Source organism: Medicago sativa, chromosome 6 (genome assembly GCF_051527215.1).
Source record: "Medicago sativa cultivar Bolivia chromosome 6, Bolivia_mono, whole genome shotgun sequence".
NCBI lineage: Eukaryota > Viridiplantae > Streptophyta > Magnoliopsida > Fabales > Fabaceae > Medicago > Medicago sativa.
The window spans coordinates 2,619,925-2,644,688 of NC_140754.1; the positions used below are offsets into that span (position 1 = coordinate 2,619,925).

Below are 24,764 nucleotides of genomic sequence, written 5' to 3' on the forward strand. Positions count from 1 at the left end.
GAGAGTCATCAATCTCTGTCTCTCGTTTTATTGTCTGCTCCTTATTTGCTCAATGGTGCTAGTGCACATTATATATTTTAATCCATTCTATATATGTACATTCCATTAAGCTTGGCTTACTTTCTTAATGAGAAGAAAATTAATTTGTCCATATTTTCCTTGCTTCTTTGCCTCATATATAACCCTCAAAAGACTTTGGTTTTTTGCGTTTGGTTCAGTTTGATTTTGTAAACATAATGAGTGTAGAAGACATTATTAAATAGAAATGTAAGGATCATATTACCATAAAATTATTAAACATACAAGCTAAGTAGCTGTTTAACTTAGACAAATGTTTAAAGTTTGATCACAGTTGGTTAGTTTTACTATGTAACTGATTTTTTTTTTTGAAAGAATGTAATTGTTTTTTTTTTTTTGTTTTGTTATCAATATAGGCTTGTGTTGAGCTGTTGAGGGCATCTACAAAATATCTTGAAGTTTTTTGTTAAGGTCTTTACCCCATAGAAGTTTATGGATGGTGACAGTTCTGCTTGTGTTAGTGGTTCTTAATTTAATGTTTTTGACAAATATGGTCAAAAGTATTCAATTTAGAATCAACTACACAAACAGAGATTTCAAATTCCCTTTCTCCTCTGGGGTTAACCTCATTCAAGAACATGTTGATATTTTTTAGATGTCCTCGACAACAATGAACCAAGATAAATTCTCTACGTAAGTTCTCTTACCTACACTTTTACTTTAAAGTTTCAACATATCACACTACTCACTTTATTTATTGAGATAATTATTAAAGTTTTTGTCAATGTTAAGAACTTTCTCATCTAAGAGAAAGTTCACTAACATAATTGCTTTTTTCCAAGTTTACACCTAATTTTGTTAAGTGAAGAGTAAATAACAATGATCGAAACTCACCTCAAAACCAGAAGCTTCTTAGACCAAAGAATTTGATAATGTACCTCTTATGAGTGTTTGTCTATTTCGCATAAACTTAACTTGATAGCTAACATTCATTCAATCTAAAATGTCAATGCTACCTAAATTGTGTGAAATTAATACAATTATACTCGAATGACACTTTCTTTCTTTCACTATGCCTTGTAACATGTAAAATATGCTGGAATCGGATCTACTATTAAATATGCAATTCTACAACGTTAAACTCTTACCACTAAGTTAATTTCTCATGGCCATTTTCAATATCAAACCCCAAATTAAAATAATGTCACTTTTGTTGCGTGAATAAATAAACAGTTTAAAAGCAAAGTGTGGTTTATGGTGCTTCACCAGTAAATTTTTGTTGTTTGTTAGGTAAAATATGTGACCATGATTCTGCATTGGAAGCAATGATACTATGCTTAGAGGTTGTGTGTCTGCAATGAAGAGGCCTAGCTACTTTCATCATATGATATTTTATAAGAATCTATGAACTTGGCTATGTAATAATATGATATATCTCATCTTTAATAAGAGTTTGGAATTTCTGAGATTTTTTTGTTTCTTTCAACTATTCGACCATTATTATTATTTTGTACACTAGCAAACTGCAAGATTATATGGCAAGACTATTAATAATAATTTGGCGGAAACACGATAAACGCGTGAAACAACATTATTTTGGTGACGGGTAAAATCTGATATTTGCATAGAAATTTGGAGGTGTATTATATCATAAAATCAGTAAGTTTGGATTATCTGATCAAAGATCAAATGACTCTGATTTCAAGGTCAAGAATCAAATTTAGATGAATTTTTTTTTTAAAAAAAAAAAATGTGAGTAGTCCAATCTAGATTTATTGATTGTATGAAATGTGACTACACAGAATCTAAATTCAAGCATAGGGTGTGTTATTTATAAGAAGTGTCAATCTTTGATATTCAATTTTTAGTGCTTGGGAAATGAAAGAGGGGCAGATCAAGGGTGAGAAACAAAGATAAGGTCCCACAATGGTCAATTGAAATTGTTCGCGGTATGCAACATGATAGGGTCGTGCAACTTAAGCGCGCTATAAAGTATAATTGTTAAAGTAAGGTCTCGCAACAGTCAATTGAAATTGTTCGCGGTATGCAACATGATAGGGTTGCGCAACTTAAACACACCATAAAAGAACTTTGATTTTCCTATGTGCTGAATGATTAACTTCCAGAACTCTCATCATTCTAGCAAATTTTTACCTCAGGATAAAGAGAATCCTTAGCTTCATTATTTGTTGGTTGCACAATTTAAAGTCAAATTATCATATTCCAACTAAACAATTATCAATGTTGGATACCAACACAACACCAACATATATGGTTAGTGTCAATGTCACAAATTATCATTGGTGTTTGTGTCATTGTCATTATCGTGTCTAGTGGTCATGTATATGTTGGTGTTTCATAAAATACACACACACAACCATATAACTAAGAAAAAGTGAAATTGTTGTGCCAAATAAATCTAATTGATACTACTGAACATTCAATCCATTATTGCTGTTTTAGATCTTTATATTTGTTTTTGTTTCAGAGTATTGATGTCATAAAATTAAGAACTACTCCCTCCGGTCACTATTGTAAGCAAAAATCAATTTTTTAGGTTCATTCAATATTATTGACCAAATACATCATTTAATGAATGAATCTAAAAAATTGATTTTTTCCTTACAATAGTGACTAGAGGGAGTATATATTTAAGAAAAATTCCATGTAAGTGAATGAACCTATTCTTCACAGTGATAATAAGCATAGCATGTTTCTTCTTGTGCTTCTCTTTTTCTTTCTTTTTTCAATCTCAACTTGTGTTGGAGCAAATAGTACGGTCCTATAGTATATATCTACACTGTTTGGAAATAACCTTAGAATACACATAAACAGCTTCATTCCCTGCAAAATGAAATGTGTATATATACATGAACAATGCAGAATGAGTTGCACATCATGTTTCGTCGGCCTTCGGCTCGAGAATGACGGGGATCTTTTCTTTGTGGTCGCCTCGCAACACTTCCACAATCACCTGAATATCAACATAACCAATTATGAAACTAGGTTAACAAATGAGCTTGAATTTTAGTTTGAGTTTCTACGGGCTTGTTTTCTATTTTCTTTAACTTTTTGGGCCTGTTTGGATTGACTGAGCTTATCTATTGACAAAGCACATGAGCGAGTTTGAAGAGCTTGTGAAAATAACTTACGACGTCTCCATACATATTTTCATCTTATTTTCATAAGCTCTCCATGATAACTTATGAAAATTGCTTATAGCTTATTTGTAAACCGTTGAACTTTATTTAATGTTTTGAATGTCATGTCCAACACATTGAGGCATTCAATTGAGCATTAGAATCAACTAAATGCAAAAAGAATTCTTGAACAATTTGCATGCAACATGTCAACTTTATGCATAAAACATGCAAATCAACAAAATTTGAACATGTTACTACAACTCTGCTTTCAGGAAGTCCCGAGATATAACAAAAATCATAAAAATGGAAAAGTTGCACATAGTCATTTTTAGATTTTAATTTTGATACATTATAAGTGCAAATAGTTTTACATTGTCAACATTTCACAATCAACAATATGTGAGTTTAGAAGTAGTTGTGATTAAAATCGAACATTTTTTACGATTTGACGATTATGGTTGATTAACAATGTAAAATTATCTTGACACTAACAATGTAATGAATTAAATCCATATTTATATTCAAATTAATAAAAGATATAGTGCAGACATACACAAGCATTAAAGTAAATGAACCAGCACCGTACCTTATCACCAACTTTACATTGGTCAAGAATTCTGTACAAATCACTTCCATTAGAAACCTTATTACCATTCACAGATGTTATGATGTCACCTAAAATGAGTCTACCATAGGAATCACGCTTTGTTGATTGTAAGCCCTACAACATAATAGAAATTTAACCAGCTCCATCAATCAAATTCGTCACCCTTGAAAAATTTGTAATCAAACAAATCAAGCTGAAGTGTTTCAAAACATAAACTCCTTAAAAGAAGACGCGATAAACTTAGCTTATATAAGAATGAGTCAAGTGTTTTTTATCAAAGTAAAGAGACTTTTTGGGCATTGATGTGAAATATATGCAACTATTTGTTGCATTTGAATTAAAGCTTTGTTTGAATTTACTTGTGAGATTGTTTGAGAAAGCATGAATGTCTATAAATTGTTTTAAACTTATTTTCATAAGTTTTCCAAGATAACTTATGAAAACAGCTTATATCAAAATGGTTTGACTTTAATTTATCTTTTGACATAGAAATAGCGTGCACACAAGCACGTATATGAATAGTGCTTGATTAAGTAGTTTATCCAGACGGCGCCTAACTCTATAAGAATAAATTTCTTCATTTTAAAATAAATAAATAGATAAATAACAAACTTACTGCTTTCCCAGCTGGACCAGTGGCAGGAGCATCCAAGACAAGCACTCCACTTACTCCCAATTGCTCCACAGATTGATCTGGAGCAAACTTGATTCCTAATATAGGTCTAGTAACCTTCCCAAACTTCACCAATTGATCAACAATGCCATTGACCTAAATATATAAAATAATAAAATAAACTATTCAAGAGAATAAAGAAAGACGGTATTAATCTACGGAGAGTAAGTTGTCTCCTTAAAAACTGAACCGGACGACGAACCAGCAAGACCACCAGGTCATGGTTCAACTGTTTTAAAGCGCTCAAATTGGGATGAAACTGCTCAAATAACCATACTGTAGACAGTGCTGGTTCGCAGTTCGACTGATTGTACCATCCGGTTCAGTTTTTAAAACATTTGTATAAAGAGAGGAAAGTGTCAGAGCTCACAGTATCGACAGGAATAGAAAATCCAACACCAGAGGATGCACCAGATGGAGAGTATATAGCCGTATTTATCCCAATGAGGTTTCCAGAACTATCTAGGAGTGGCCCTCCGCTGTTACCAGGATTAATTGCTGCATCAGTCTGTATAACATCTTGGATAGGACGACCAGTTGCAGCCGAACTAATTTCTCGCCGAAGTCCACTATTTTGAGAAACATGTATTAGTAAAAAATTTGACTCTTTTCTTAGGAATTGTGGAAAAAATTTGCATTAAAATATTCAGTTTACAGTTTTCATACCTGATAACTCCAGTTGTAAGCGTGTGATCTAGTCCAAACTGCAAAAATCAAATAATAGCTTATGAAAACAGTTTACAGTGTTCAACCGGGATTTCCATGGAAATTTCATAGAGAATACACATTTACAATACAATATCCACCAATATGGTTAGGAAATATTACCGGGTTCCCAATAGCAAACACTTTCTGACCAACAAGCAAGTCAGCAGAGACACCAACAGGTATTGGCCTGAGCTTGTCTTTAGGCGCGTCAACACGCAGCACAGCAACATCCTTGTCTTGGTCAAAACCAACAACTTTTGCATCGTAGGTTGATTGGTCAGCAAGAGTGACCCTGCAAATAACTAGCATCTCTATTAACAGGAGTACTGTTTTTTCTTATCTTATGAGTAGAAATCGAACTCGGTGCCATTGAACAGGAGTAATCAGTTCACACACAAACGCACACAGACACGCACTTTAAGCTAAACCAAGTGCCAACTAAACCAAGTGCCAACAAGTGTATCTATCTACTGTCTTTTTTTGGTGGTGGCCGGGGTTTGAACCCCGGACCTTGCATATATTATGTGTTGTCCATACCAACTGAGCTAAGCTCACGAGGACGTATCTATCTACTGTCTAAAATGATGCTCAGTGAGTTCAATTAAATGAATCCGATATCTAACTTAACACATCGCAAAGTCATACCATACTAAAGAAAGCACAAAGTAACAAACCATTATCATCTTCTTTTTGTTTTAGGCAATATTATAGATTAAGGAATAAAAATAAATGTTTATTTGAAAGTGTCATATTTAATATATCAGTGCATTAAATTAAATGGTGCACTCTCCAATAAAATATCCAATTTCTTGATTTTAAGTTTAACATTTAAGATCAGCCTTTGATTAAGTATACAACAAATTATAACTTACAAGTACTTAGGCTGCATTTGGATTAACTTATGAACGACTTATTTGAACTTAACTATGGACATAAGCATTTGGATGAGCTTATCGAAACAATTAATGACATCTTGCATTGTTTTCAACAAATTATGATAAGCTCCCCATAATAGCTTATAAAAATAGTTTAACCAAACACTTGAATGATAAAAACTTATGCTATAGGTGTTCAATTACGTTGTTTAACCAAACATGCCTTTATTCAATAAGAAGCACCCCTGATAAGTTGTTTGATTAATTAAGTTGTTTACCCAGATACATACAAATTTAAGTTTGAGAAATCAATCAAAAGAAGCAAAAACCTACCAACCTGAGATCCGAAGCACCCCTGATAACATGATAATTGGTGACTATATGACCATCCTTATCCCAAACGAAACCTGACCCAGATCCCTGAGGAACCTCCAACACATCCAAAGTAAACGCATCCTGCCTAAACACATACACACATTAAATATGTGTTCAATTCAGCAGTGGAAATTTTGATTTTGAATAAATTGATTCAGGCTGAAAATTCAACCTTTTTCGATCAAAAGAATCAAACCCTTCCTAAACAGAAATACCCACATTCAAAAACCAAAAGGGTAATCTAAAAATTCGATCTTTATTTCATCGAAAGAAGAAGACGAAAAAAACACTTACTTCACAGCAATGTTGGTTATATAGACAACAGACGGAGAACTTCCAAACATAACAAAATCAATTTTAATTCTCAAGAATCCAAGCATGCAAGTTAGAATCAATTCTACTCGAAAAGATACAAACATGTCAAAAATCAAATTTGGAACTAAACACATTAGAATTGATTATGGAGGTGTAGAATTAATTTTTACATATTTAGTTGTTCCCAAAGTAAATCGTTTATTTTTTAACTCACATTTAGAAGAATCTATCCTAACATAAATCACTTTACCTTCAACTCACTATTTAGCCAGAATAAATGTTACAAAATCAATTCACTAAAAAATCAATTTTTGTCACTGCACAACCAATCACAGACCAAACGTGCAACTATAATCAATTCTAGAGGCAAAATCAATTGTACTAAATCAATTTTGGAACCAACAAGCATTAAGAAAAACAAGAGGGTCATCTAAAAATTCAATCTTTTTTTCATCAAAAGAAGAAAAATCAAGGTCATAACCAAAATTGAATTATTTTTTATTATAAACAAAAATTGATTTTAGTAAAAGTAAGATTAAGGTAAAATGATTTACTTTGGGATACATCTACCTAAAAGGTAGTTGAACAAGTGTAAAAATCAAGTTTTAAAGCGAGAGCTACAAATTCTATCTTCAAGTATTATCAATGACAATTCTCGAGGCAAAACCAATTCTAATCGAGAACCTCCAAACATACCAAAATCAATTTTAAATCTTCATCATCACGATGCAACCTAGAATCAATTTTACTAAATCAATTTTGGAACCAAACATACAACAACAATCAAATTTATCTCACTAAGTAGGGTCGACTACTTGGATCAAATTACGACGTAATGTACTGTCATAAACTATATTTCAGTCCAAATCATTAATCTAAATCTTTCTTAATAGTTACAAAAGGGTCATCACAAAATTCAATATTTTTTTCTAACCCTACCTAAACACAAATACCAACATTCATAAAAACCAAAAGGGTCATTACAAAACTCAATCTTTAATTCATCAAAAGAAACAAAAAAGAAACTTACTTAACAGCAAGGTTAGTTATATAAACAACAGAAGGAGTATTCTCTTGAAACAAACGAACAGTAGCAAGTTCATCAGACTGCAGCTTCCTAGGAGCATTTACAACAAAAGCAGAAGCTGAATCAACATTTGAAATGAAGAGAGTCAAAGATAGTGCAAGTGAAGTACATAGAATGATAACAGAATCAAAGCATGTTTTTGGTATAGTGAGTTTTGGAAGTGAAAGTAGTGGTTTTTTTGAAGGGGGGTGTAAGAGGAAAAGGGTGGGGTGAGAAAGTAAGTGAGTTGGTGTGTGATGAAGATGAAGGGATTTGGGTTTGGTGGTTGAAGAGCGAGGGAATGAGGAAGAGTTGAAGAAGAATGTGGAAATGAGTGAAGAGGAAGAAGAAGCTATGGCCATTGATGTTTTTTGAGTGGACTGAGGATGTTTCTTGTCTATGTTGTTGTAGTTTGTGGTTCTTGTAATGTTGGATTACGTTTTCAATGTGACACGTGTCCTAACTTCAAATAGTACTAATACAGAATAATTTTTAACTTTCATCTATTTCTTATATATCATGTATTTTTTTTAAGGATTATATATCATGTTATCGGTTCAAGGTTTTCACCGCTATTTAATTGTAACTAATCTCTACTAAAAAAAATTTATGAAGTATATAAGGTGGATTCTCTTTTCTCATCTAGACATTTTCCGAGTCATAGACCAAAATCTTAATCATTTGTTTAAGGAGCTTAAATTCATTCATTACATTACATTTTTTAAGGGAAATTCATTTTCATTTTGATGAATCTTTTTTGGTTAAAATATGTACTCTTTATTAAAACATAAATTGTTTTAAGACAATGTTGAATCATTGATTTTTATTGTTAATACTTTCTCTCTCCTTAGATGATGAGAAAAATGCATTAGTTTAGAATTGGAGTAATAGTCATTTTAGTCCTTCAACGTGTAACGAGTAGTTATAATAGTCCATCAATGTATCAAAATTCTGAAATAGTTTCTGATTGTGCATTCCGTTAATCATAATAGTCCCTAACACTAAAATAACCTCTCAATGCTCACAATATCTCTTTTTATATAGGGACTTGTATGACAATAATTAAGTACGTATAAGAACTAATATGACAATAACTAAGTATATTGAAGGACTAATATGATAATATTAACGAAACATTTTAATGTATGAACTAGTTTGACCAACATAATGTACGACCGGAGACTATTTTAAAATTTCAATACATTGAGAAACTAATAGGTTTTTCAGTTGAAAGCCAATGCTATCTTGTTTAAAATAAAAACTATGTTGATTGCGGAGAAATATTTAATGATGCAATGGTAACTAACTTGAACTTATCTACTATTATATATTAGATATAGGTGAATATAAAATTCTTATACAACAAGTTAAATATTCAAGTTATAAAAAACCAAGGTCAATTTAAACGCACAGGATTTTTTTGCATATGATATACCTACAACAGGGAGAATCATTAATAATTTATATATAATAATGTGGTCCAAAATAATAAAAGTTATAACAAAAATACAGACCACCAAATGTAGTGAACTTGAACTACAGTTACTAGACTACATTCTTCTGAAAGCATTTTCATCTATCATATCATAAATACATAAATATATAAATATAAAGCTATAAGAAGTTACAAAATTTTGTCAAGAGGTCTCAATTCTCTGGGTAAGCCATCGAAATGTCCGGCATCTATGTCAGATTGTAGCATAGGTCGTTTTCCTGTTTCCCAAACAATGCCCTCAGCTAGGTGCTCCTTGCTTGGCGTGAGCATTACGAAATTGGGATCAGCTCGTTGATAGCTGCAAACAAGTAATTATACAAACTTGACAAAGATCTTATTCATTAACATCGCAGAGCTTAACAAAAGATAAAAATAGTAGAAATGAAAACAATTCTCATTTTTTAATGCTGCAACTCGGGTATGAGTCGTGCTGTGTTAGTAGAGAATCTACTGAATCGAAATATATGTGTTTCCAAAGAAATGAACCTGGCTTCTCTGAGACTTTCACTTTGGAGGCCAAATCCATATTGCACTTGACCGTCTGCACGATCTCTGGTGGCTGGAGAAAAAAGGACATTCTCAGCACATCAAACATCCGGTAAAAAGATGACTCTTTAGAATTACCGTTTCCATTTAAATTTGCTTAAATCTTGGAAGAAGTATAGCAAATTATCATATTTGACTTATGAAATTTCACAGGATGAGAAGTTGAGAACAATTTAACATCATAGATCTTGGATTGTGTGTATATCTACTGCCTCCACAGAACTTGCTGAATGAGGTAGCAGGAGAACAAATCATACACTAAGAAAGTGGTATTACAGAGGTAATACCCATGAAAAAGAACATTAAACCAAGTTTGATCCTTGATTGGAACAAATCATTAGCCGAACTTTAGCTACAATCCCAGCCGAACTCCGGATTACCATGGCCAGTTTCTACTAGGAACCAGGAAGTAAAGACAAAATAAAAATAACTGAAGCAAGATTGAAAAGAAAATTCCCTCTGGAGGTACCTGAAATGCTGAAAGAGAAAGAAGGTTTCCACCATGACTTGAACGCAAGAGCCATTGTTGAGCTTTTAGGTCCAGCTTTTGCCTGAAAATATGATAAATAATCATCTTGAGTGAATCCTATATAATCTATAACGAAGCCTTCCTAACATTGCATCACTTTTTTACCTTCACCAAGAAGTTTTTATTGGCTTGCCAGGATGCAGCAATTTGAAAAGTGGAGTCTGAGATATTGTTTACTGCTATCGCATCGTCAACACTTTAACACAGAAAATTATATTAAGCACATAAGTACAGTTGCACGGAAGTTTGAATAGGTACAGAGCCTAAAAAGACTACCTTGTTTGTAATTCAAACCCAAAGTCAATGTAGTTTGTAATTCCAACAACAGTATTCTCTTCAAGGGGGTTCTTCACCTGTTCAATTCAAGTGTGTGACTTTTAATTATTATATATTGATGGTATTTTGACTCTACAACAAATCAAATAAATCACTAGAACAGACCAAAAAAGATTGAATGAGGGTAAGCATAAAGTAATCATGAATTGAATTCCATCAAACTGTCAAAAATATCCATTTTAAGAGACACAACTAAAATCAAATAAATTGAAATATGAATGTGTTTGTGAAAAAGATAAAGAGAAAAAGAAAAAAAAGAATGAATGAGGATAAGCATAAAGTAATCCTAGATGGAATTCTATTAAACAGTCAAAAAAAAAAATTAAGAGACAACTAAAATCAAATAAATTTAAAGATCAAAGTGTTCTGAAAAAGACGAACAAAAGACTAGTACAAAGGCCAATGACAACTAAAAAAATTACAACGGGAAGAGAGAGAGCAAGGACCAAAGAAACATACCCGTCTTTGAACAACCATATGCTGATAGAATGAGGCAACAAACTGCAGAATAATTAGACTTCAAAATTTCAGTAAAATCCTTCTTAAAATATTAATCAGAACACCACGTTATACTTATATCAGGGAAGAAAAATGCCCAGGTGCAGTTAATTGGCTTGTAGTTTAAATTGCATTGTCATATCAGACAGAAGGTTCCTACAATACTTAATATTGATTACAATGTGATGGATGGTGAAATGAAATTTTTAAATATAACTTAAGTTTCATAAATTACAATACTTCCTATTTCAAGAGGAAAACATGTCACGATATTACCCACAAACTTTTTTCCAGAGAAGAAATGTAAAATATTCATCAATTTAATAATGAGGATGTACCTGAGAGCTTTTGACAAGCTCGAGACTGAAATTGAAAGACGGGCTCAAAGGGCTTTGAGATCCCACGCCGTAACCCATGGCACAACTCCAGTTCATCAAATTTGAAAGTTTTGCATTTTCATCTAAAAAACAAAACGACGAGGTATTATGTACATAATTGCTTTATAATCAATACAAGTGAAACTTGAGTTAGTAATGTATGCTTTTAGTATTTTGTGACTGTTTTGGTTAATCTATAAAGTCTAAACTACAGAAACTTCTCGAAAATAATGGATTAGTTTAAGTTCTTCAATCCCCTTGCCCTGCTGACTAACTCAGCCTCTGTAGATTGCTTTCTTCAGTTTATTACTCTTTATTTTATGTAATTGGTTTGTGATAGGACCCAAACCGAAGTGGAAAACTATATTGAATTGGAAGATAAAGCTCCTGACAACCAGAGGAGATAACATCTGTTAATGGACTGAACAGTCTAAACTAAACTGATAAAAAGGAAAATGACAATGGAATTTAGCTGTGCTCTTGAAAGATGGCGATTAGTAACAGAACATAAAAATTAAGCCAATTCTGAGAGAGAAACAACTTATCTACTCAGCCTCAAACCACCCAAACCAAGTGACAGTAAAAGAGTGATGCATTAGTGTCCATTATCTGATCAATGGAATATATAACTTTTCCGTCTAGGTCTATCAAACACGAAATATATAACCAGAAAGGATCCAAAAAGTTCAACATATGCACCATACAGAAACCAAGCGAATAACAATTAGTCTTAAAAGCCTGGGCACTGATGTGAAATTTTTTATCATAAAGATGTTGAAATATTTTGAAAGGAATAAAATCTGAATAGTTCTTACGGTGTGGCTCATACTGCACCCCAGCTGTCACCCTTCCTATCTTGCTCACCAACCATACACTTTTTGGTAATTCATCTTTCTCTGCAGAGTATGACAATTACATAAAGTTTATAAGCATTGTTTCTGCAAGTAGATCGTAAATCAATACTTCAAAAGAATCCATCACAACAATGTAAAATTTAGCTTTGTTTCTTCTATTCTTACCGGAAAAATTACTTACAATTTTGATGAAAGATGTTCAATGTAAAGTTCAAGGTAATAACCAAAACTTGTTTTGAGACATATCATCAATATACTAGTAACATACATAAACTGATGTTGCCCATCTTAGACTTCAATGCCTCTTCAGTATTGTTGTAACGCCTACTATCTCCAACAATAAACTAGTAAACACTTATAATTACTAGTGAACCAAATTCAATAAGTCTTTGTCATAAAACTGGTTACATGTGTGTAAATATCACATGTTTGTTTGTGTTTGAAAAAAAAAACCCATTTTTGAAGAAAAAACATGTTTAAAAGTTGTATTAGTATAATAATTAAACAAGTTTTTTGGTAGAGAAAAGGAAAATCTCAAAAATAAAATAAGCAGTTTTAGTGCTTTTTTGGGAGTTTAAAAAGGGTAGTTTTGGGGGGAAACTAAATCTAACCAAAAAAAAAAACTATATCATACTAGCACTTTTCTCGAATCTTATCCAATTTCATCCTTAATCTGTTCAATACAGTCAGTCACTAGCATAAAACTAGGTAACTTACTGGCGAAAGGCATGAGTGTGACTCCACATGATAGATTTCCAGAACCGTATCTCAATCCCATGACGCCAGAATCTTGGGAGGTTTCTCTGTACAATTGGCGAACTTTGTCAGCTGTGAATGTTGCTATCTGTGATGAAGTGGTAAACTACAAGAACCTGACACACGCTTCTTCCACCATCATCAAACAAAACACACCTATTCTTTAACAGCAAAGGGAACACTCCAAAGGCTCCGAATCCATATCTGGGATAGTAAGCGCACGACCTCATCTGCAAAACCCTAAACAAACAAGCCACACAGAACACTCACAGAACTTCAATTCAAAATGATAGGAGCAAACATCAATTGTATATTATCATAATTCATTCAAGTCAGAGCTTCTTACGGATCAGATGTCGATACATAAAGGTCCATGAACGTATGAGGGTCATTTACGTCACTGCACAGTACATAACCACCATAAGAAAAGAAAATAAAAGCTCAACATTCAGCAAAACAAGAAGCATAAATTCCTGTTTTCATCCTCAACTTTGGTATGCATCATTATCATATTAGACCCTACGCTAAATAAACACAACTAAGAAAGCAATTGAAAAGCTAAGTTAGACTTATCTCATGACAAACATTCTTAAAGTATTATTATTTGGACATACTTATAAAGATAATTTATAACATGTTTAAAAGCTGTTTTCAACTTATTTCAAAACAGATGTCAAAATAACTTGTGAATCAGCACTTTATTAAGACAACAATTAGAAGATTTTATTTGAGCTAATCTTGGGACATAAACAGATGTGTAAGTAAAGAGCTTATATAATAGCTTATGATATCATCACAAGCTACTTTCAGCTTATATTCTTATAAAAGTGTTTATCAATCAAGTAAGTGCTTAATTAAATGGTTATCCTAACGAACGACTTCTAAATTTCCTAATACTACTGCCTATAGAATCAACAACGACAACAACAACCAAGCCTTATCCCACTAAGTGGGGAGCTGATGGAATCAACACGTTAAATTTTTTACTTAAACACGCCCTATATCTCATCTACTCATTTTTATAGAAAATGGCACATGCACGATCAGTGTAAACTAGTTTTATTCTGTTGTCTGATGAAAATCTAGTATTTTGCAGTTATTTCAAAACGTGGTCCCTGAGTTGGCTTATGTGCCAATATAACGAGTTCTAATTATATGTCAATGTAAAACTAATTTACAATGCCAGTGCATCCCTATTAAACTCTATTATCTATTGGTAAGTTTAGTCCTCAACCTATACATGGATTCAAATTGTGTTTGTTTCTTTTGTGCAATGACTAATATAATAATCATGGATTCAACATTGAGGATGAAAATGAGATCTTACTCAAACAAAAGAACAAAAAAATTAGTGTTAAAAAGCAGTGTTGTCGACCGCGGATCGCGTAAAATAGAAGTCCATTCAAATTCCACCATGCAATCGTGCTATAGCACCGCTATAGTCACTATTCGAAAACATTTTGCACTAAACAACGTATCGCAGAACAAACAATAACGATCTGTTCAAATTATGCTACACTATAGCACATCTATAGTCGCTATTTAACAAAACCAATAAAAACAATTAAATATACGAAGAATATAGAACACACCTTTGCCAGCGAAACAAAGCATTTCCATTGATGTTTTCGTCAGGCTTCTGATCAAGAGGACCTGAGACCTAAACAAAATTAAGAAAAATTAATTCATCAAAATACACATTATCATCTATTTCTCACTAATCTATAGTTTAAATATAATTTGAATCCCTACAATTATATATAATTTTTCATTTTAGTCCCGATAAGGTTTTTTGTTTAGATTCAATTCTGCAAATTCAAAGCTATTGTTTTTAGTCCCTAACGTATAAGTGGCCCAACAAAATCACATGTGGCTCAATAAGCTGATGTAAGGGACTAAAAATAATGGTTTTTGAACTTGCAGAACTGAGTCTTCACACAAAAATTTGCAGAACTAAAACCAAAAAACACTATAATAGCAGCAACTAAAATCATATTTATGTGATGTTCCGATTTAGTTGTAGAATATGAATGAGCAATGAGGATCCTGTTGCCATCAGATCGCCGTGAGGATCATCGATTGGTTTGAGCATGATTCAAAAAAAAAAAATTGTTTGATTCAAACTCTTGCAAATTTAAGTTCGATTATAGTGCCCCAGGGGCACTGGTTAACATTTCCCTTTTTAAAAATTGTTGTTTTTACTCTCCGATATCAGCCCATTAGACCATGTGGCAAGATTTTATCGGGCCATGTATAACATGAGGACTAAAACCAACAATTTTACTATTTAACTTAAACTCTTTGTAGCGAAGACACTTCTGATCGAAGGCCCTATCCGGTATCCGACACATGTTAGTGTCAGAAATGACACCGGCACATGTGATTACAATCAATTATGTCATTTTCTTATATTATCATGTGTTGGTGTCTCTCTAGCAGGGACACGCGTATCCAATGTGTCAGTGTCAAACACGACACCGATACAAGTACATGTGATTAAGTTCGATTATGTCATTTACTTAGATTGCTAAGTGTCAGTGTCGTGTCCGACTCAATTATGTCATCTACTTAAATTACTACGTGTCAGTGTCATGTCAGGTGTCTACGTGAGATACTAGCCAAGAAATGATATAATTGCAGGGACTAAAATCATAATTATAAATTAATCAATAATAAAATAGGAATGAGGCAATGATAATACTGTTGCAATGAGATCGACGTGAGGATCATCAATCGGCTTAAGCATGATTCTTGTAACGAAATGCTTCGGTTGTTGAAAATAATCACTGAAGAGACACCTCAACGCGAGTTTCCCAAAAACGACATCATATGAAGATTCAAGCATTCTGTTACGCGCCGCAATCGGAGGAAAATCGAACAGCGGCGGAACTAGCACCACCGGCGGTGGTGATTCCACTTCGTTCCGAAACCACGACACTATCCATTTCCAAATCAACATCGGTTTCGAACTTCGAATTTCTGTGAAATGAAATTGAAGAAATTGAAATGAAAATGAAAATGGAGAAAATTGAATTTGAAGTTTTCGATCTGAATCGGTGGTGGTGGCGCCATTTTCGCACGGTTCACGAAGGTTTCAACAGGAATGTGTATTGACGGAAATACCCTTTTTGTTTTTTCTTTAACCGGCTACTTTAGGCCCGAACACATGATATTACAGATATACCCTTGATTTAAACATACTAATAAATATTTGGGTTAAATAAGTTTTTAATCCCTGTAAATATACCAACTTTTCGTTTTAGTTCCTCTAAAATTTTCCTTCAACTTTTAATCCCTATAAAATTTTCAATCACTACTTTTGATCACCAAGACAACCTAAGCAGCAAGAAAAGCAGAAAACTGAAGAAAATACAAAGAGAGAAAATGTGCACGATTTGGTAGAAACGTGACACGATTTCACAAGACCAAAACATGCTCTCAGCATTGAGCAAATCGTGTCACGATGGCAAAAACGTGACACGATTTGAGGAATCCCTTATTCAGTTATTTGTTACACAAGGTAAAAACGTGTCATGGTTTACTTAATATGTGACACGATTTGGGCAAATTTCTGAGCCTATTTAAGTTGAAGACTATTCTGAAAACAAGGGTTACGAATTGAGAAGAGCAAAGTGCGATTTTGAGACTTAAAGATGGCTAGGAGGATGATTTATTCAACCTTATATAAGTTCATGTATGTTTTGATTCCTATATTGATTATGCTATTTGTACACTCGATTATGAGTAGCTAAATCTCTTAGAGATTAGGTCCGAGATGATTCTTTGTAACCCTAATTGATCCATTTTGCTGTGAAACTCTATTTATTGTGAATGACAATCTAGTTTTTATTTAATTCAATTGTTCTTAATGCTTTTTATATCATGATCAAATATAAACATGATTTAGTGAGAATGAATGACTACTGACCATAACTTTCTACTTAAACTTAATTGGATTGTTCAAATAAACATGGTTAGTCTAGGAATGGATAATCGTTTATTTGTGATATTAAGTTAACGTTCGTAAAACCTTCAAAGATTATTAGACCACCTAAGGAATTAGGTGATGTAGTTTGAGAAGAGAGTCCTAACACAAGGGATTGATTAGGACTATTTTGTTAACTATCGTGAAATTAGAAAATCATTCATAAGAATAGGTCCAGTATACCAATTAGGGGAACATAGATGATTCGAAAGACATGATCTCATTTTTCTCTTATTCTTTAAAACCAAACTTTATTTTCTATTAGTTACTTTTATGCAATCAAACTGATCAACTGCCTAGGGCAAACCAAAATACTTTTTATACATCCTAAATAATAACGCTATTAAATTATTGAGATTAACACAGTCCTTGTGGGAATATGCTACGTACAAGATATGTTAAGCCATGATAACTTGTTGCTTCTGCAACAAGTTATGATAACTCACTGTCGACGACATTAGTTTTCCTCGATCTTCCAGTCAGAATATGCTATGTACAAGATATATTAAGCCATGATAGTGATGGTTTCCGTCATAATGGTCGTAGTTCCCTTGACCTCCATGGTATGCAGAGCATTTAGCAAGACTTGTAAAATATGGTATGTAGAACCTGATGACGATCTTAGCTTGCACGATCGTTTAAGTATGCATGATTTACACACGTATAATCAACTGGATGATTGTGTTGTGGACACGTGGTGACCATATGTTTCCCCGAGGTCGCCTATAGCCTAGGATTAGGTAGAACTCACTAAGATATTATGTCTCATCCCAATCCTTATTTGTTTCAGATCAGCAGGTTGATTAGCAGGATGTGGCAGGAACGTGACCGAATGGATAATCTGGAAGTGCTCGTTCGTACCGGATGCAGGATATTTATATGGTTTCAAGAGTTTATGACTATGTATCGGATAGACGATGTTGTATTATTAGATGTACGAACGTGAATTGTTGTATATATATTATTCATTCGGAGTTATTATGTTGTAAATTTTAATGTATTAAGTACTAAGTTAATGCACATGTTAAACTTTCTAGATACATTTAGTGTGGGTGTTACACATTCAGTTCCCGCCATTACAGTCATCCATGTGTCCGTCTCGTGGCGTGATCCACGTATGCCTGTAGGGACCATGGAAGCCTATGATATTACACGTAGGTATGCCCGATGGCATGCTTACGTATGTGCCCGAAGTCTACGCAAGCTCCGACTCGGTCTTCCCACACCTATCCACCACGGGCCTAGAACTAAGGGATTATGGGTGAGAAGGGGGCACAACGGGTAGGAGACGTGGACAAAGGTCGTCCCGCTTTCCACAAGGTTTAACCCGCTGTATATATCATGTCTATGATCCTAGGTAGATATACGACGTATACTCATCACCCACTATTCTGACTCTAGAAAAGCACATCGATGATAGGGTTCGAACTATTGTACTCAATACAGGTACAATATTTAAAATTTTGTAGAAGGTCTTATACTTATAGACAAACACGTTTTTGTGTATAATTAGAGACGAATAGAGTACATACATTGAATTTAAGAATGAAGACTTGTGTGTGCTTCTTCCATTGATGTAAGGTCTTCTATTTTTCTCTTTTATGATTTTTTTTCTTTTAATGTGGTAGGTGAACCCGTTCCTTTATCTCATCTCATATATATGAAATGGATTATTTTTTCCCCAATTTACACGGTTTTTTCTCTTTTGCTTTCTCATTACTTTTCCTATCTTATTTCCATTTTGTTATAGTAATATGGAATAAATTCCAAAAGCAATAATAATAATGCAACAAAGACATAGATCATGGTGACATTATTCAGATTCTCGAGCATTCTCTTTGAGTCAGCATCATAAAGAAAAAGTTTGAATAACATCATAAAGATGTTGAATATCGTTAGAAGAAACATTATCCTTTTGCCAAATCTATATAATATTCAAATATGAACAATTTTATTATCCAAACTTTTCAAACATTTCTTTCCCAAATTAGCTCTTCTATTCCACAGTTCATTTGACCAATACTCCATATGACTAACTAATCTACAATAATATTAAACATTCCCTTATTTATTTATTTTATCTCATATTATCAGATATATGTTAACAAATATGCCAACAACCACTATTACATTTGACCATACAATAAATAATTTTTTTGTATTTGGATCACGTTCAATGTCACAATATTATACAAACTTAAAAATAATAATATAATATAATCAATTATTAATTTATTTTATCAGGGAAGAAACCATAATCATCTTATAAATAGCCTATTTCTATGGTGCTTCTGATAAACCATTTAAAACAGAATGGCAACCTATGTCAATCTCCTCCTTTTTATCTTCACAATTGTGTACATTGCTTCGTATGTGATTCCAGGTAACAAACAAACTAATTTCCTAACTCAACTTTGTTAAATTTTTTATTATTACACTTGTAGAATATGAGAGTGGTGTTTGAAATACAAAATTTTCAATTGATGTTTTAGGAACCACGATGGTAAGTGTATATACATATACAAACACACACACACACACACACACACACACACACACACACACACACACACATATATATATATATTTGTATGTGTAACAAAATGACAAAAATTTCTCCATCATATTAATTAGATAACATTTCTAACGACATTTTATTGACTGTGCCAGGAGTTGCCGAATTTCTACATTGTCATCATATGACAACATGTCCAAGTAGTAATGATTTGTGTGATACATATTGCAAAACAACGGGTCATCACGAAGGGGGTGGATGTTTAAATGTCGGAGAACTGTGTTGTTGCATTGGATGACAATTCAAAATAGTTTTTAAGATTTTCATAAAAAAAATAAGTTGAAAAATAAATGTTGTAATTTTAATTCAAAATAATATTGCTTTGGTTTCCTATCAAAATATTATTAATGAAATGTTATATTTTTATTATATATGGTATATGGATTAAATAACAGCAACCACAAAAATGGTCTATGTTATTGCAATCTAAAATTTTGGTTGTGAGGATATTTTATATGAAATTTAGGTTCGAACCTGTAGTCACCACAATTGCTCCTCTCTATGTGTTTCTATTTTAGAATTTGTTGGTCAACAGAAAAATAACAAAATGACAAAAATGTTATTTGTGGACTAATTTGTTTTGGCCAAATTATATATTTTGTCCACTAACTTAATTTAAGATAACGATTTGGTCATTTACTTATTTTTTTTTTTATTTTTGCCATTTTGGTCCGTTTGCATATGTATTTTCAAGCTTTAAATCTAAGGTTCATATTCAAACATGAATGAAAGAATATAGATTTGAAGATTGAGAGGTCACAGGAACGTAAAACCATAGATTCAAAGTTTGAAATCCATATGCAAATGGACGAAAATGGCAAAAATGAAATTAAAAATAAAATAAAATAAGGGACTAACCCACTTGGGTTGACATGGTAGTGTTAGTTTGAAAACTTAGAGTGTTCTCCTCTCAAGGTCTCACGTTCGATTCTCCCTAGTGTCAATTTCGGTGCGTTAGAATTTGACTTCTTGAAAAAATAATAATAAATGATCAAATCGTTACTTGAAATTAAGCTAAGGGACCAAAAGTGTAATTTTTCAATTTGTTTTTTATATGAACTAACTACAACCAAGTATCAATATACAATAGACAAATGAGAATGATTTTCCTTCAAAAAAAAATTAGAGTGATTTTTCTACCTCCGTCCTAAATCATAAGTCACTTTGCAAGAAAAAAATTGTCCAAACTTATATGTCACTTTACAATATCAGTGAGACATTAATATTTAACTTTCTATCATATTATTAACTATTTAATTTATTATTCTCTTTTTTTTTTAATTTTCCTTTTCCATGTCATTAATAAAGAATAATTTTGCCTTTCAAAAATAAAGGATAATTTTGTAGATTTGCACATAATTTCTTTTTGAGACCATACAAAATTAATTTTTTATTTCTAATTTGTGTAAAATCACCAAAACGACTTATAATTTATGGTTAAATATGATTTTTTTTGTCCGTATAAATATTCAAACTTTTCTTTGAGCCTTCATAAAAAATTTCTTCGACTTTTGGTCTCCCAAAAGTTTTTTATCACCATTTTTGATCTTTACTTTTAAGTCAACTCATGTACATATCTTTACTTTTCTTTTGATCTTTCCTTCAAAAAAAAAAGTCAACTCATGTACATATCGTTTGAAATTTTGAATATTTTCACATTCATGTTTAAAATACTATAAGAATGTCTAACAAAAATATTGAACATTTTAACAAAACATAAATTAAATATGAATTGCTATGTTGCTGGCGTTTAAAAATTCATATTTAATTTATGTTTTGTTAAATATTCTAATTATTTATGGGAGAAGTTCTTATAATATTCTAAATATTCTGGAAAAATTCATTCAAAAATTTGAAGGTTACACATTGACTGATTTAAAAGTTAGGACTAAAAGTGCGAACTAAATTTTTTTTAAAGGACTAAAAGTCTTTCTCACATAAACTTTCTCAATCAAAAACATATTAACTTTCAAAAACATGGCATTTTTTTTATTAACAGAGATCATTCAAAAACATATTTAACCCTATAATTTAAAACAAAGGTATTATCAATCAAATTTTTCAAATGTCTTTCTCACATTAACTTTCTTCTCTTCTACGATGCATTTGGCAAATATGCTCTTAAAAATTTAGATTGCATATAGATCGAAGAAACTCCGCCTTGTATTTCTGCAGTCTTAACATTTAATTTATTGCCAAACTTTCTTTAATAAAATTGTCTTAATGTAAAAAACTACGCATTTAGCAAATAATGTAATTATCAAATATATATGCTATAATATTATATTGCGCCTATAATAAATCTCCAAAATAAATAATGGTCAACCTCTCTTTCGTTGGTTTTTAGGAGATTTATTTGCTTTGTCTCTTCAAATAAATAACCTCATCAGCGTGATGGGTCTTGTTTAGAGTAGGGGTGTTCATGGGTTTGGTCAACCCAGAAAATCCGGTCAATCCCACCCAAAAAATCCAAAAAAATGGGTTGGGTTGGGTAATTGGGTGGGTATGGTTTCTAAAATGGAAAACCCATAAAAATAAATTGGTTTCGAGTAAAACCAGACCCAAACCCAAAAAACCCACTTACCCAATAACGTTAATATTTTTTTATCTTTATTTTCATAGGGTAGAAGAAAGTTATATTTACAAAACATACACATTGTACCCTATATATTGAATATCAAAACATACCAGAGTTACAAATTATTATGTTGCACTTTTTGGTTATTTTGATACTAATGCAATTTTTTGTCATGCAACTTTAGTTTGTTGCAAGTATTTTATGATGGAGTTTATTATTTGATATTCTATGATGCATAAAATTATAGTAAAATAAGTTAAACATTTTTTTTAAGAAAATTAAAAAGTAGAGTACTATTTTAAAACAAAATCATGAAGACTTGTCGTTTAGTCATTTAATATTAAAAAAAATAGAAAAATAAGTTGGGTAACCCATTATCTAATCCAACCCAACCAAAAAATTAGTGGATTTTCCCAAACCCACCTAATAATATAACTGATGGTTATTTTACCTCACCCAAACCGGAGTACCCTATTTGGTTTGGTTTTGGCCAAACCCAACCCAAACCACCCACGAACACTCCTAGTTTAGAGATCTTTGGCGATCACTTGTCAACTACCTTGCTCCATAGTGGAAGGGATAAATGGAGAATTGGGTAACTGGTTCCTCAAATGTTTTTCCAGTCCAATCGTCGCATGTGAGGGTTTTGACTAGCTTTGCACCACAAAAGGTTCAAATCATTTCTTGGTAATTAATCATAAGGAGGCTTCCTACTTAGACCGACATTATATTCCTAAGGGCTTAAACATCCTCAAGAAATACTCTGGAAATCCTGGGTGTGTCTTTCAAAGGCGCCGCCTTAATAGTTATACTTATTCATCATTTCGCCTTGTCCCAATCTTTTCTACAAAATTTTATTCAAAAATAAGAATTCGATATACAAGTTTACTTAAAACAAGAGATCAAAAGTGAAAATAGAAAACTTTTGGGGACTAAAAGTTTACTTAAAACGAGGGATCAAAAGTGAAAATGTAAAACTTTTGGGGACTAAAAGTCAAAAAAAAATGGAGGGACTAAAACAAAAAGTTAGTATATTTATATGGACTAAAAACATATTTAACCCTAGATTTTTTTTAAGCAAAGGATGTCCTGAAAAGGAAGTGTCACGCGGAGGATGAGATCGACATGTGGATCATCAATTGGCTTAAGCTTGATTCTTGTAATGAAATGCTTCCGTTGTTGAAAATAATCATTAAAGAGACACCTCACCGCGAGTTCCCGAAAACGACATCGTATGAAGATTGAAGCATTATGTTACACCCCACGATCGGAGGAAAATCGAACATCGGTCATACCACCAGCGGTGGTGTCTTCGCCTCTTTCCAAAAGCACAATGATATCCATTTCTAAATCGGGTTCAACATCGACTTCGAGTTTTGAATTTTGACAAATGAAAACAAAAATGAGAAAATTGAATTTGAAGTTCTCGATTTAAATTGGTGGTGGTGACGGGACTTCTCTACTCTTTCATATTTTTTTATGTTTAAAAAAATTGTGTTGCCGCATGTCACACTTGAATTGCCTAATGTCATGACATTACGTCACACTAGTGCAATCCGGTGGTGGCACCATTCTAGCACAATTCGTGAAGGTTTCAACATAGATGTGCATTGACGAAAATACCATTTTAGAGGCTTTTGTGAATGGGCTGGGTTTTTTTCTTTAACTAGTTACTTTGGACCCAAACACCTGATATTACAAATATACCCTTAATTTGTACATACTAAGATTATTTTTTCTGTCAAAAATCACATACCCCCCTTAGACTAAGAGATTAAGAATTTTTTTGGCTGTTTTGAAAGCTCTGGTTTTAAATATTAATACCAAAAAAATTTAAATTCAAGATATCTAGTATTAACATTTATGAAAATATTCTAAAATTCAAAACATATGAGAATTTTCACAAACTTACATTATTTTTTAAAATCTTTGGTCATTTGAGGTGCGGGCCGGGGTATGTGATTATTAAAAAGAATTCCTAGTCATGAATTTATTACACAATTCATAATCAATTTGTTTTTTTTTTTGAGAGGTCATAATCAATTTGTTATTCGTTTAAAATCTAGAAAATTTTATCATAAAGATTCTTATATATATGTTTACTCGAAACAAAATTGTAATTATGAACATTTTTGTTTAAAAATCAAGCCGTTTTTTAACTTTCAAGTTTCAACATGACATACAAGTGACTGGGACTTCCTGGAAATTGAGTTTTATATGTTATAGTCAACCACCGTATAATGATCTAAACTGGAAAGGATCATAAATGTTATATCCTCAAATTTATTTGTTTCCAAAGAATTTTTTGTTTTACTAAATCAAATGCGTAACCATATGATGATGCTCATGTTTAAGATTATGTGTTACAGGTTGTTGTTATTGATAATAATAATGAAGGTAGTCAATAATGAAGCTTATGATTTTGTTTTACTTGATGGTTTAGAGCATTGAAGCT

The 24,764-nt window shown here is 32.3% G+C and overlaps 2 protein-coding genes and 1 long non-coding RNA gene across 3 annotated transcripts; 1 reads left to right on the forward strand and 2 right to left on the reverse strand.

Moving 5' to 3' along the window:
• Nucleotides 1-2,686: 2,686 nt before the first annotated feature.
• On the reverse strand, nucleotides 2,687-8,172 carry DEG1 (DegP protease 1). The gene is made up of 8 exons (XM_085718677.1): nucleotides 7,745-8,172; nucleotides 6,362-6,484; nucleotides 5,270-5,441; nucleotides 5,108-5,145; nucleotides 4,812-5,010; nucleotides 4,385-4,537; nucleotides 3,748-3,882; nucleotides 2,687-2,992 (listed from the first exon to the last, which is right to left on the reverse strand). The coding sequence occupies exons 1-8, from the start codon at nucleotides 8,140-8,142 to the stop codon at nucleotides 2,915-2,917; spliced, it is 1,296 nt and encodes a 431-aa protein (XP_085574803.1). The 5' UTR covers nucleotides 8,143-8,172; the 3' UTR covers nucleotides 2,687-2,914.
• A 1,040-nt stretch (nucleotides 8,173-9,212) lies between these two features.
• On the reverse strand, nucleotides 9,213-16,283 carry LOC146912011 (beta-galactosidase). The gene is made up of 13 exons (XM_085718678.1): nucleotides 15,873-16,283; nucleotides 14,764-14,831; nucleotides 13,518-13,571; nucleotides 13,328-13,411; nucleotides 13,133-13,218; nucleotides 12,377-12,457; nucleotides 11,523-11,644; nucleotides 11,146-11,187; nucleotides 10,627-10,703; nucleotides 10,456-10,546; nucleotides 10,291-10,372; nucleotides 9,762-9,834; nucleotides 9,213-9,573 (listed from the first exon to the last, which is right to left on the reverse strand). The coding sequence occupies exons 1-13, from the start codon at nucleotides 16,128-16,130 to the stop codon at nucleotides 9,405-9,407; spliced, it is 1,287 nt and encodes a 428-aa protein (XP_085574804.1). The 5' UTR covers nucleotides 16,131-16,283; the 3' UTR covers nucleotides 9,213-9,404.
• A 3,147-nt stretch (nucleotides 16,284-19,430) lies between these two features.
• LOC146912012 (uncharacterized) lies at nucleotides 19,431-20,084 on the forward strand. The gene is made up of 2 exons (XR_015013227.1): nucleotides 19,431-19,539; nucleotides 19,827-20,084. It is a non-coding gene; the product is annotated as an uncharacterized LOC146912012 (long non-coding RNA).
• The last annotated feature ends 4,680 nt before the right edge of the window (nucleotides 20,085-24,764 follow it).

What these genes read in the sequence shown, in the direction of transcription:
- LOC146912011 (XM_085718678.1), bottom strand. Translation starts at nt 16,130, where the DNA reads ATGTTGATTTGGAAATGGATAGTGTCGTGGTTTCGGAACGAAGTGGAA. An exon ending in CCTTTGCTGTTAAAGAATAG is followed by an intron (nt 13,219 to 13,327) that starts GTGTGTTTTGTT and finishes CCAATTGTACAG; the next exon opens with AGAAACCTCCCAAGATTCTG. An exon ending in CACACTCATGCCTTTCGCCA is followed by an intron (nt 12,458 to 13,132) that starts GTAAGTTACCTA and finishes CATACTCTGCAG; the next exon opens with AGAAAGATGAATTACCAAAA.
- DEG1 (XM_085718677.1), bottom strand. Translation starts at nt 8,142, where the DNA reads ATGGCCATAGCTTCTTCTTCCTCTTCACTCATTTCCACATTCTTCTTC. An exon ending in ATAACTAACCTTGCTGTTAA is followed by an intron (nt 6,485 to 7,744) that starts GTAAGTTTCTTT and finishes GTATGTGTTTAG; the next exon opens with GCAGGATGCGTTTACTTTGG. An exon ending in AGGGGTGCTTCGGATCTCAG is followed by an intron (nt 5,442 to 6,361) that starts GTTGGTAGGTTT and finishes AGTTATTTGCAG; the next exon opens with GGTCACTCTTGCTGACCAAT.